At 34.1% G+C, this 13,162-nt stretch overlaps 1 protein-coding gene across 3 annotated transcripts; it reads right to left on the reverse strand.

The window, feature by feature from the left end:
* Positions 1 to 2,755: 2,755 nt before the first annotated feature.
* Positions 2,756 to 11,712, reverse strand: LOC129891572 (V-type proton ATPase subunit H-like). Of its 3 annotated transcripts, none has more exons than XM_055966972.1 (12): positions 11,510 to 11,712; positions 8,928 to 9,040; positions 8,185 to 8,310; positions 7,415 to 7,517; positions 7,271 to 7,343; positions 6,425 to 6,490; positions 6,199 to 6,316; positions 5,109 to 5,270; positions 4,797 to 4,922; positions 4,533 to 4,658; positions 4,144 to 4,323; positions 2,756 to 3,408 (listed from the first exon to the last, which is right to left on the reverse strand). In XM_055966972.1, the coding sequence occupies exons 2-12, from the start codon at positions 8,961 to 8,963 to the stop codon at positions 3,160 to 3,162; spliced, it is 1,365 nt and encodes a 454-aa protein (XP_055822947.1). In that variant the 5' UTR covers positions 8,964 to 9,040; positions 11,510 to 11,712; the 3' UTR covers positions 2,756 to 3,159. The 3 variants fall into 3 exon arrangements, with proteins under 3 accessions (XP_055822947.1, XP_055822948.1, XP_055822949.1); XM_055966973.1 differs by lacking the exon at positions 11,510 to 11,712 and adding an exon at positions 11,387 to 11,483; XM_055966974.1 differs by lacking the exon at positions 11,510 to 11,712 and adding an exon at positions 11,296 to 11,462.
* Between the last annotated feature and the right edge of the window lie 1,450 nt (positions 11,713 to 13,162).

The following is a 13,162-nucleotide window of genomic DNA, read 5'->3' on the forward strand; positions in this document are numbered from 1 at the left end:
GTTCAATTGTGATAACCTAGTACTGATATTCATAATTTTTCATTGGTAGACGTCACTTTTTTCTTTTTAAGTCAATGGGTCAAAAAATGGAAATTCAAGATCATTAGTGACCACTAGTAAATGATGCTCATAGTTTCTCAGGGGCAAACAATATTTTTTTTTGAGTTTATGGCTCACGAAAAGGAATTTAGGATTATCTCAACTTTTCGACTTTTCGCGTATATTAGTTCATGAGTTTTTCCGAATGTATGATCGACTTTGTTTGAATCAAATTTTATGGAACTATTCGTGAAGACATAATAAATGATACCAATAGTTTTCTAGAGAAAAACGTCATTTTTTTAAGTTTATGCTTCACGAAATAGGAATTCATGACTATTTCTACTTTTCATGTGTATTAGCCCATATTTTTTTGAAATATATGTGATCGACTCTGTTTGACATCAAGTTATGTGAGTCTATACATGACGACCTAGTTAATGATACTCATAATTTTCTAGAGACAAATGCTGCTTCTTTTGGAGTTTATGGGTCATGATCTAGAATTCAAGATTATCTCAAATTTTCAGAAATATGTATGACTATCTCTATTTAGGATCAAATTTTGTGGGTATATTCGTGATGACCTAGTAAATGATATTAGTAGTTTTCCAGATAAAGAATCTTTTTTTGGAGTTTATGGGTTATGAAACAGAAATTCAGAATTATCTAGATTTTATGTGTATTAGTTTGTGATTTTTTTAAAATCTGTGACCGACTATATTTGAGCTCAAATTTTATGGATCCATTTGTGACGATGTAGTAAATTATACTCAAAGTTTTCAGGGAAGACGTCGCTTTTTTGGAGTTTATGCATAACAAAATAGAAATCCAGTATTATCTTGGCTTTTTGGGTACATTAGACTATGATATTTTTGAAATATGTGTGACCGTCTCTATTTAAGCTCAAATTTTGTGGGTTTATTCGTAATGACCTAGTAAAAATAATACTCATAGTTTTCTAGGTATAAAGATTATTTTTTTTGGAGTTAAAGGGTCAAGAAACAGGAATTCAAAATTATTTTTGCCTTTTTGTGTGTATTAGTCCATGAATTTTTTGAAGTATGTTTGATCGACTCTATTTGAGCTCAAATTTTATTGATCTATTTGTGACGACCTAGTAAATGATACTAATAGTTTTTAAGAGGAAAACCTCACTTTTTTTAGAGTTATGGGTCACGAAACATAAATTAGGATCACCTCAACTTTTTGTGTATATTAATCTATGAATTTTTCAAAATATATGCTATCAATTTTATTTGAGCACAAATTTTGTGGGTTCATTTTTAATGACCTAGTAAATATACTAATAGTTTTTCAAAGGAAGACGTTGCTTTTTAAGGATTTTTTGGCCATAAAATAGGAATTCAGGATTAACTCAATTTTTTGTGTGTATTAGTTCAAGAATTTTCAGAATACGTGGGACAAACACTATTTGAGCTCAAATTTTGTGGCTTCATTTGTTATAACTTAGTAATAATACTACTAGTTTTCTAGAAGAAGACATCGCTTTTGTTTTTGGAGTTTATGGTGATGAAATAGAAATTTAGAATTATCTCGGCTTTTCGTGTGTATTAGTTTATGAATTTACTTAAATATATTTGACCGACTTTGTTTGAGCTCAAATTTTATTGGTCTATTTGTGACCACATAGTAAATGAAACTAATAATTTTTCAGAGGAAAACGTTATTTTTTTTAAGTTTATGTGTCATGAAACGGGAATTTAAAATTATCTCAGTTATTCGTGTGTATTAGTCCATGAATATTCTGAAATGTGTGACCGACTCTTTTTGAGCTTAAATTTTCTGGGTGGTCCTTCGTGACGATTTGGTAAATGATACTCATAGTTTGCTAGGGGCATATGTTGCTTTTTTGTAGTTTATCGCTCGGAAACAAGAATTCAGTATCATCTCAATTTTTCATGTGTATTAATCCATAAATATTCTGAAATGTGTGTGATCAATTCTATTTGAGCTCAAATTTTGTGGGTCCATTTGTGACGATCTAGTAAATGATAATCGTAGTTTTTCAGAGGTAAACATCACTTTTTCGGAGTTTGTGGGTCAGAAAAGAAGAATTCAGGATTGTCTCGACCTTTTTGTGCTTATTCGTCCTGATTTTTTTTGGAATGTTTGATCGACTTGGTTTGGACTCAAATTTTGTGAGTCCATTCATGACGACCTAGTAAATGATACTAATAATTTTCCCGAAATAGACGTTTTTTTGTAGTTACAGAATAGAAATTCAAGATTACCTCAATTTTTTATGTGCATTAGTCCATGAATTTTCTGAAATGTGTAACCAACTTTGTTTGAGCTCACATTATGTGAGTTTATTCATCACAACCTAGAAAATGATGCTCACAATTTCCAAAATACAAACATCGCCTTCTTTCGAATTTACGAGTCATGAAACAGAATTTAGAATTATCTCAATTTTTCATGTGTTTTAATTCATGAATTTTCTAAAATATATGCGACCAACTCCCTTCCTCTCAATTTTATGTGACATTCTTACCTTTTTAGTCAATTCAAAAAGAACAATACATTTTTACATTTAACAACAATTTAGCTTTAAACTTTCTATCTTAACCTTAATGAAATGATATATAATCATACAAATATTTATACCCCATAAATCAAATAGAAATAATTCCAGAAAAGTAGGACAAACCCATCTTTGTCCATCACACAAGGGATCAAGAAAACAAAAACATGAATGAAAACAGTAAAATTGAACTCATATAATATGTGACAACCTCCTGCTGATATCACTAGACTATAAAGTTCGGTACATAAACCATACCGATCATACGAAATCATCGTTCTAATAAGTTGTTCGAACCACAATTTCCGAATAGTATATACCACAAAACAATTCCCCGGTTCGATAAACATGTCAATACAAACTTCTTTTTATTGGAGGGGACATGAAAAATAACTCGTACACCTTTATTTGGAATGAAAATCTCACCAAGACACCTTAGATACAATACTCGAATAGTGATACAACAAATAAATAAACAAGACCATGACCACAAACTCCTTGTGTCCAACGAAATAACGAGACGAGTCTAGTTCTCGTTGTCTGAAAGATGAAATGAAAACATTTGACTAGACTTAAGCCTGCAAAAAGCTAGCATACTTGGCACCTAAGAAAAGCCTTTGGATACAGAGCAAGGCGTTTTTGGTAACCTCTGCATTCTCATGGTTCAATAGTTTCATTACGCGCTCCTTAGCTTTGAGGTCATTCACTATAATTCGCCCAGCAGAATGGCACTGAATGAACTGCGACAGATCGTAGCAAGCAACAGCAAGTGTCCTTGGATCACTTGATGTGTCCAAAATTGTAATGAGAACCCTCAAGATCTGCAACATCACACAACACAAGATATCTGTCTTAGTATTAGGAAAAATTGTGTTGCGCAGATTCGAAGATCCACTCAGAAGAAAACAGTAATATGCTATGAAGATCACGGAGGTGGATTCAAGATTTAAACTTGATGATTTCAACCTCAAGGCTCTTAGCATAGAACGCATTGCATTTATAAATTATGGTTCAAAATATAGTATTTGTCAAAAAAATTTAGTGTTTTTTCACATGTATACCTGTGTTACGTCTTGAAGATATTAGTTTCAGTTGAATGCCAATAGATATGCTAAAGGGCTATATAAGATATAGAAGAAAAAATATACAACCTATCAGTGTAATCCCACAAGTGGGGTTTGGGGAGGGTAGTATACACAGACCTTACCGCTACCTTGGGAAGAAGGTAGAGAGGATGTGTCCTAAAGGCCCTCTATATAAATTATTAGTTAAGGGTGTGTCCTCATCCACTCTGGCTACTATGGCCACAGTCTACCTCTAATGATGGAAGTTACTACCAGACATGAATATTCACAAGAAGCTTTTTAATTTGAGCAGCAGATAGACTTGTTTGAAGGTCAGCAAAAATCGAACATCCACAAACCCAGCAGAGAACGCTGGTTCTGCTGTTAATATTGCAGGCAAGATGAGGTTGTGTTAATGCTATTATGCAGCACGTACTTTACAGTCTTTAAAGACATGTAGCTAGCGAAGGTTTTGCAATCCACAAGTATTACCTGGAAGTCATTCTCCTCAAAATTATTTATGTTCTCCCGCCAGAATATAGGATCTTTGTGCATTGGGGACCAATCAAGATGGCCAAGAAGGACTTCCTGCTTGTACTTGTCAAACGAACTCAGCTTTTTAATGTTATCCTTCAATCCTTGTTCTAGTTGATTCAGAGCGTCCAAAAGGTCCTGCAGAGATGATATAAAGGTAAATAATTTTTCATTCTTCAGCAGACACAGCAACATTATTAACTGTCAACATAATAAATACTAAGATGAACCGAGAAGAAGTTTCAATAGTGACTATTCCTATATTCATTTTTTGACGCTGTTTGCAAATGAGTGGACTAAATTTAAGATATAATATCAGCTTAAAAACCATAACTAAGGTTCCTCACCTCATCACTCCAAGCCTGTGCTTTCAGGCTTTGAACAATTTGCAGCACTCCCAAGTCTACCATCTGAGCACTAAATGTCCCTTTGGAAAGCAAATTCCGAAGAGTCAAGATGACAACCCGTACAACCTATAGTTATAGAAACACCACAGGCCGTGAACAGAGATGAGCCAAGGACAACCAAGGTAGAAAAAGAGCAGCATCATATTTAAAAAATAATAGGGAGTACAAATAGCTATTATGCATAAAGCAGCACAAGAAGCTCACCTTCTCTTTTGTTGAACCTTTAACAACTTCTATCAATCGAGGGAGGGCCCTTGAAGTAGCTAAATATTCTATTGCAGGTTCATAGTACGACAAAAGCCAGACACATAAACATGTCTCATAGAGAAGCTGTTTTAAGGAAGAAAATAAAATCAGGAAGAAGAAAGAAAAAATATCCTTTTCTCCTCTAATTCTGGAGGTGGCTGATGTGTTGAATGAGTACAGAACTGTCTCAAACCACCACAAATTACTAGCATGACATGTATATAATTTATAAAGTTAATGCAATATGAGGCATTAGAGAGTAAAGAAAACCTGGATAGACTGCTGAGTGGATGCTGGTGAAATTAAAGGAACAAGCAACTTCACTCCATCAGCTCGAACAAATGAAGATCGAACCATTGGCTCTTTCAATAGAGTTGATAGGCAGTTGATTGTGCTAGGAATGCTGCGGGTAGGATGAGTAGGCCTTTTCAGCTGCACAGATCATCAAAATCAGTACCGACAGAACTGACTCAGACATGATAACACCAACAAGTGGAATTAATCCATAAACCCCCAAAGCCCATTCCATAGAATTGATTTCCCCTATATTCAACTATTTAGCTTCAAAGTGAAGAAATAGGTCATAAACCCAGTTGTGAGACTCAGAGAAGATCTTGAACGCATACTGATTCTAAGTTTGCTTGGACACTTCACTTCTAGTGCCGCATCCACGTCGACACGAAATGGGTGTGGGTGTGGGGATTTGTACCTTATTTGGTCAACCGATTTTGGGTACTTTGCCAAAATCAAAGGACAAATTTGAGACAGATACAATGATTTCTATAATCAAAACAAAAGCTAAGGTGAAATTGAAGAAATGGAGTACCTTGTATATAGAAATTTCTATGTCAGTCATTTTCCATTTCTTTATATCCCCTTCTGGGATTCTCCCCTTGATCAATATTTTTTCCTCATAATACCTTGTAAGTTTTCCACATAATGTATCATAATTTAGACATAACTCTATTTTTAGATATTTGTATTGTTTTTAGCTGACTCCCCGCACCCGTATCAATACCTGGATCCGGACCCCCGAATCTAACAATTTAGATCATGAAGGATCCAACTTTAAGATTCGCACCCGTATCGGACACCCACACCCTAGTCTGAACAAACTTAGTACTGATTAAACTAATACATTGCAACTCATGGTCCCTATGCTTCTTGCACTTTTTTCCATCCACTTCGTGTCACTGTTTCTATACTCTAGAACCTTCCTTCTATGAAGTATTTCCACAAGAACTGAAAACATCTATATTCTATACTGAATCCCCCTTGAAAATTTTGCAAACCCAGTAATGCAGGTTTGGGTGGGATGGAAGAAAAATATAGACGTGGAAAATCTAGGAGCATAACAAACCTGTGCACAAAGCCACTCCACCAGGCCTGCCAGAACATCGTCAATGGTAGTATGTTTCTTCTTTGAGCTTGAGGCAGATCCATTTGCATCAACACCATTCTGAACTTTTGACCTAGCACTGGAGTAGTCATTAAGAGGGGAGCAAAGTTACAAGTTCATTTATCATTCTAACATTCTGGGTATTTTGATATCAGTGACACGGGAGGAGGGATCATAACCTAATTACCTCACTGTCCAAGATAGAATCTTACAGCTCTTCTCTTGTATGAACCAATTACCTTTCCACAGCAACCTGGAAAACAAAACTCATCTTTAGAAAGAGAAGTTGAATGTCACAGACAGAAAAGAGTATGCAATCTTCACTGATTTATAAAGATAACAGTTTAGAAGAGACAAAAAAAAAGAGAACATAGGACTCCGATATACAATACGAGTGTCGCCATTTTCAACAACCTATATATATGTGTATTTAGTGGTTCTATTTATCACTTCAATATCACCTGATTGACAATGTCTGATCATTATGACCAATAAACTCAATGCTTTCTTCGAGCAGTGAAGGGCAATAAAATAGTTGTATGCCTGCACTAACAAAGTCAAGGTAAAGGTGTCTTTGACTTTGCCACTGTGCGTATTATTTTGTTTCAAAGTAACTGAATACCAAATTATTCGAGTACATGTAATATAATTAAATTCCTCGTTTGATTCAAAGTCTTCCAATTCTAGCATCCAAAAATTCCATACCAAAAGTTAGAAATGAGGGTAGGATGTAACTTTTGGTACGAACCATAAAATTAAACTACTGCTACCTACATATAATATAAATGAGGAACACAACAGATGTGATCTTCTATAAATATGGCATGAGTTGATACTTATTATGTGTTAACATCTGCCAATATATGTTGATATAGGATGGAGGCAGGGGAAGGGGGTGCATACAAATTGCCAATTCTTTGCTATAAAGGAAGAGAAAGAAAATAGTATCTACATGCAAGAGTAAATAAAGGACATCAACACTTGCATTCAGAGAACACGGACCAAAAATTGAAAAAGGGTTGAAGAATATTGCCTGAGGAAAGGTTCATAGGTATCTTCGTCTGCAAGACTCTCATCATGGAATAGTCTTGCTCTTTTTGGATTTGCTGCCAAGAAATAAGCATTACATCAGTCCACTTACCAAAGGAATTCTACGAGTTATAAATTCTCTACTTACCTGTAAGCATTTCATCAATCAAAGCCAAAACATATTCCACGGTTTCTTCCTTGAAGATGTCACGTAAAATGGTAACAAAGACGCGGATATAACCTGGACCATCCTGGAATAATGGTATCCATTATACAAGAGTATCACCAATTGAGTCTAAGACCGTGATAAGACAATCAAAAGCTTGAGAGCTTGACCAAGAACCCAAAAACGAAATCTAATAATATGGATGCTTAGAAATCAGCAATTGCAAGAAACCCATTTCCCACATAAGCCCCATCAGAAAGCCTGTAACTTGGGAATAGCTCGATAGTGTTTAAAGAACATTCACACTAAATTTTGATAATGCTAATTATAGATGACTATTTAAAAGTAATAAATGAACTTCGGAAAAATGAAGATACCAACCACAATGACAAGTCAAAAAGAATTAGACAATTTATATATACATGGAAATCAGGTGTACGCCAAACTTGACGAATAAAGGTGAGGCTGGTGATGACAATTTTATCTTACTTCCCAAATAACAGCTTCTCCACGTAGTCACTGGCATGCAAAAAGTAAAACCTACACCACCACAAGTAGACCTGTTCCTAACCTAATTTAGAAGAACTTTCCTTTTTCTTTTAGAGAAAGAACTGCAATCTAGAAGATGTTGACCTAAATACAAGAGGAATTAGGCAGAAGGAAGTAGAGGAAGTACAAGATGCATGAATTAGACTTTGTAGGAAACCAAAATGTAAGTCATAGCTAAAGACAACTCGAGTTAGAAACATTACATCATCCAGCAACTGGGCTTTGTAACTTTCTGCCTTCTTATCATAGCGCCTCAACAACTGAAAACCTGTTCCAGTGACGAGCTTTGTAGTCATGTATGTTTCCCATGGGATATCCCTCCTCAAGACCTAAGGAAACAGAAGGATCCACGATGTTATTGCACAATCACCTGTGCTAAAAGACCCAATTCATCACTATTCTTTCAGTTTCTTTTTCTTCCCGCACTCCCATTTCCCCAAAACCAAAAGAAATAAAACCACTTTTATGTTTATTTATAGGTGATGTAGTTGGTAAACTAGAGAAAAGATAAAGAAAAAGGATGTTCCACTGTTCTTCCAGGACAGCCCACAAAATATAACCCTGACAGCAACAAATTCTTCACAAAATATAACCCTGACAGCAACAAATTCTTTCTCCTTCTCAAAATAGATACCTTATCCAATCTATTAAAAAAATTGGCAACCAAAAGTATCTCTATAATTATCCATCATTTAATGCACAGAATTCTTTCCGCTTAGTGTTTATTGATGTTGACATACTACTACAAACTTTCTCAAACAGTAGATGGAAACAAGGTACAGCGACTAACTGGTAAGAATAAGAGCCTAGATCCTGTGTTGCATGTTATTATGATGGTGGTTAAAAGTTATAGTCCAAGCTAGTTATCAGTTACAAAAACTGTATGTTATTTCATGTCCTTACGTATAATGTAGCTTCTTTATTGTGCTTATACATGTGATATTACCTCCTCTGTAGTAAGCTCTGCATTCTCCGTTGTCATTGTGATTATGCCCTTCAAATCCGTAATTTATTATCCTCTTACCGAATAGCCAGAGTATGGATTGTTCTTCCTCTATCCTGTACAGATTCCAAGGAAATATCTCAAAACCCGACAGGTCATAGGTTCCACACATTTAAAGATGCCAACTAGAAACAGGACAAATAAACTTATTACCATAAAATAAAAATGAATATGGCAACAGATACAGAAATAAAGCTGAAAAGAGAACACCAAAACACTTGCTAAACCTACTAACAAATTAGTACAGATTCCAAGGAAATATCTCAAAACCCGACAGGTCATAGGTTCCACACATTTAAAGATGCCAACTAGAAACAGGACAAATAAACTCATTACCATAAAATAAAAATGAATATGGCAACAGATACAGAAATAAAACTGAAAAGAGAACACCAAAACACTTGCTAAACCTACTAACAAATTAGTGACATCAAGCTATCTTTCTTCACTTCACTTGTGAGAAGGAACGGATTTATAATTTGGATATTTGATCCAAGTACAATTCTACTTTATCAAAAAAGCAATTAAGCGGTATCTGAAACAAAACCAAACCGAAATTAACTACTATGGTATAGCTGACCTCCACCTCGGGCTAGATCATAAATTCGAGCAGCTAAAGCTGAAACTACTTTCAGAGTCATAGAAAGAAAAGCAGCAACTGCAGTGTGGAGAAAAGGATTCCTCACTTCTTTCTCTCATTCAAAACTATGCATGAGACTTTTATCTCACATGGCTCCTATGTGATAAAGAAAGAAGAATCGATTTTATTTTTTTTCTTTTGTTACTTTCATCTCATATGGATAAGACCAATGTTAGTCTCTAAACCGTTGCTAATCCTTAACTTTTTGATGAACCAATCACTGATTTTATTTTGAGAGTTAGACCCACCACTCTATTGAGTCCATATTACCAACATAATGACCAAATCTACCTCCTTAGACTTGAAACTGGCTTGCACCAGCTTTACTACAGTTTTTAGTCAAACTCCAAGTTAACACCTGACAAAGTACATCAACCAAATACTTAAGGATCAATCGAGCAGAAGATGTCTCCCTAACGTGGTAAGATATTTAATATTAGTATTGATTATATCATATAAAAATTACTAAAATAACACAGATAGAACACAATGGAAGAAAAAGATCCATATAGGAGATATCAACGACTTAGGAACGTAAGATTAAGAATGCCTGGAGGACAATTCAGCAACTGAAAGGCTTATGTCTCATATTATGTTCTTTGGGAGTAAAACTGATATTGTAAGTAATGTATAAGAAATGCTAAACTTTTTGAGCTCCCAGCATAGCTAAAGGGGTTCTGTAATTTCTGCATATATCCTCTTATAAAATGCACTAATCAGTGCTTTTGTCAACACTTAAAAGAGATACGGCATTGTTCAATTGACAGTGCACGGGTTAAAAAGGTTCAGGGAATAAATTTCTGATTCAATCTTGGCAACTAAAGATTTGAGGTCAAAGCTTTGACAGAATCCACAAGATCTATGTTGCTCGGACTCTCCAAAAGTACTCCCGCACCTGTATTGGATTCTCCAAAAATACAATACTTTTGGAGAATCCGACACACACCCATCAACATTTTTGAAGACTCCGAGCAACATAGCACAAGACTAACACAGGTACAGAGGAGGTTGACCAAAAAATGTCTTTGCTACAGGTTCAACATTCATCCCAACACTTAGTGAATAATTAAACGTCAACATCACTAATCCACACAAACTTTGAAAAAGAAACAAACCCAGAAAAAGCATAACAATCCTTCAACCATGACATTCTCCACTAACTTTCAAGCTAATTAAGTTTCACTACTTCAAGAATCAAACTTTATTCCCATAAACAGTCACCAATGAAAGAAATAAGCAATACCCAATTCCCCCCAGCCAATCTAAGATCCAAAACTATAATAGTCAATCAAATATAAATCCCAGAAAATTCAGCGAATTGGGGTAGCACCACATATCACTGATTGAATCAGTTCGAGATTCAAACTCCGCGCTACCACCCGAGAAAATCCAAGACCACAATAGTCAATCAAACATAAAACAAATGGGGTAAGCATACATACATTAACAAACCCAAAAAAAGCACAACTTATCACTGATTGAATCACTTCAATTACACCATTCTCAAAAACACTTCAAGATTCAAACTTTTATTCCCATACACAATCACCAAAGAAAGAAATAAGCAATGCCCAATTCCCCCATCCAAGCCAAAATCTAAGCTCCAAAACCACAATAGTCAATCAAACATAAAACTCAGAAAATTCTGCCAAATGGGGTAAGCATACATACATTAACAAACCCAAAAAAGCACAAACTATCACAATCACTTCAATCACACCATTATCAAGAACACTTCAAGATTCAAACTTTGTTCTCATACCCAAGTAAATTCAAGATCCAAAACAACAATTGTTGATTAAAAAGATAAAGCCATAATTTTTTTGTCCATTTACAAGAGATTTACACTGAAATTAACAGAAAAAAAGAGAGATTAAAAAGATACCGTATCACGTGGAACTGACCAATGTGATTAGAACAAGAACAGGTAATCTTCCAGTATAAGGGGGTGCACGTAGGCTACAAATCTTGGGGTGGGGTCAAGTGGGGGTGGGGGGTCAAGTGGGGATGGGGGGTCAAGAAGGTGAGATCAAACTCGATGAATGAGGAAGACCATAGAAAAAGGAAATTTGCATAGGGACAAAATCAAGCAATTTCAACATCACTTTTTGGTCCTTTAAATATTGGGAAATTTTAATTTTAGTCTGTATGCACTTTTAATATTTTTTTTTAAAAAAATTAGAATTATTAACTATTCTGTCGTATAATTATGCGATAATGATAAAAACATATTTGAATTGTTTTTTATTTTTTACGAATTTCACACTTCAATTTATCAGTTATTTTTTTTCACTTAAACTATTACTGGTTGTTTCATTTTTCTATTTGAACTATTATTATCTGTGCTATATGATGATAGTTTTGATTAAAAAAAAAAGAAAAGCATGATAGTTGGTCTAATCAGATTGAATGTGTGTTTTAATATATAGATGATAATAGTTCATGTAGGAAAAGAAAACAACTCATAGTTAGAGTGCGAAATTCATGATAAAATGATGATTCATGTGTTTTTTTTATCATTAACTTTTTAATTTTCCATGTATTATGTTAAACTTGTGTTATTATTTTGTATTTGAGGTAATATACAGTTAAAAATAGTCCAAATATGATATATTTTCTACCTACAATAATAATATATAAGTGAATTTTAAGAAGATATGATATATATATACCTTATTTCAATCTTTATGGATAGAAAACTATTTTCGATAACGAAACAACACAAGTGACGAAAAAGGCATATTTTAATTACTTTGATTTACCAACCCAAAGTGTTATTCTCCCTTTTGAAAATGCATTTGTTCCATTATTGGATTTGAAGTTCAATTTACTTTTTAGCCCTGTAATAAAACAAAATGTTTGATTTTGACACTATAGTTAGAAGCAAAAGATAGAAAGTAATATCTCTCGTTGGTTTAGCTCGTCAAGCTATTATAAAAAAAGTCTAGCGGAGATAAAGAAAGAAGCCATTGTTATCTATTGTCAAAGCGTTCAAGAAATTCATACTTGAATATCAAAATCAATAATTGTAAAACAAAAAAAGAGAAGAAAGAAGCCATTGTTATCTGTTGCCAAAGCGCTCAAGAAATTCGTACTTGAATATCAAAACCAGTAATTGTGAAAGAAAAAAAAAAGAGAAGTGAAGTTATTACATGAAATTAGTTGATCGACTAAATCATAAAAAATTCCATTTATTTAAAACTAATTTCAAATTGTTGACTAATTATATACTAAACATTCATCATTTCCTTCATGAAGAACTTTGATTGATGTAACACTATCTAGATTGCATTTAGTTGTTACATGTCCACCAAAAAAACAATTGTCACATAATATTGAATGTACTCGTTATTTTTCCCTTGAATTATACATTACATATAATATTAAAAAACACTTTCAACAGAGCTTATGTGCACCTCGATTAATTCCACCGCACTTCCAAAAAATATGTGCTTTTATTGGTCCAAGCTTTTTGAATGTATTGGCTTGAACACTAAAATTCATTTCACAATAGTAATGAAGACACTCATTTTGATGT

Source organism: Solanum dulcamara, chromosome 6 (genome assembly GCF_947179165.1).
Source record: "Solanum dulcamara chromosome 6, daSolDulc1.2, whole genome shotgun sequence".
NCBI lineage: Eukaryota > Viridiplantae > Streptophyta > Magnoliopsida > Solanales > Solanaceae > Solanum > Solanum dulcamara.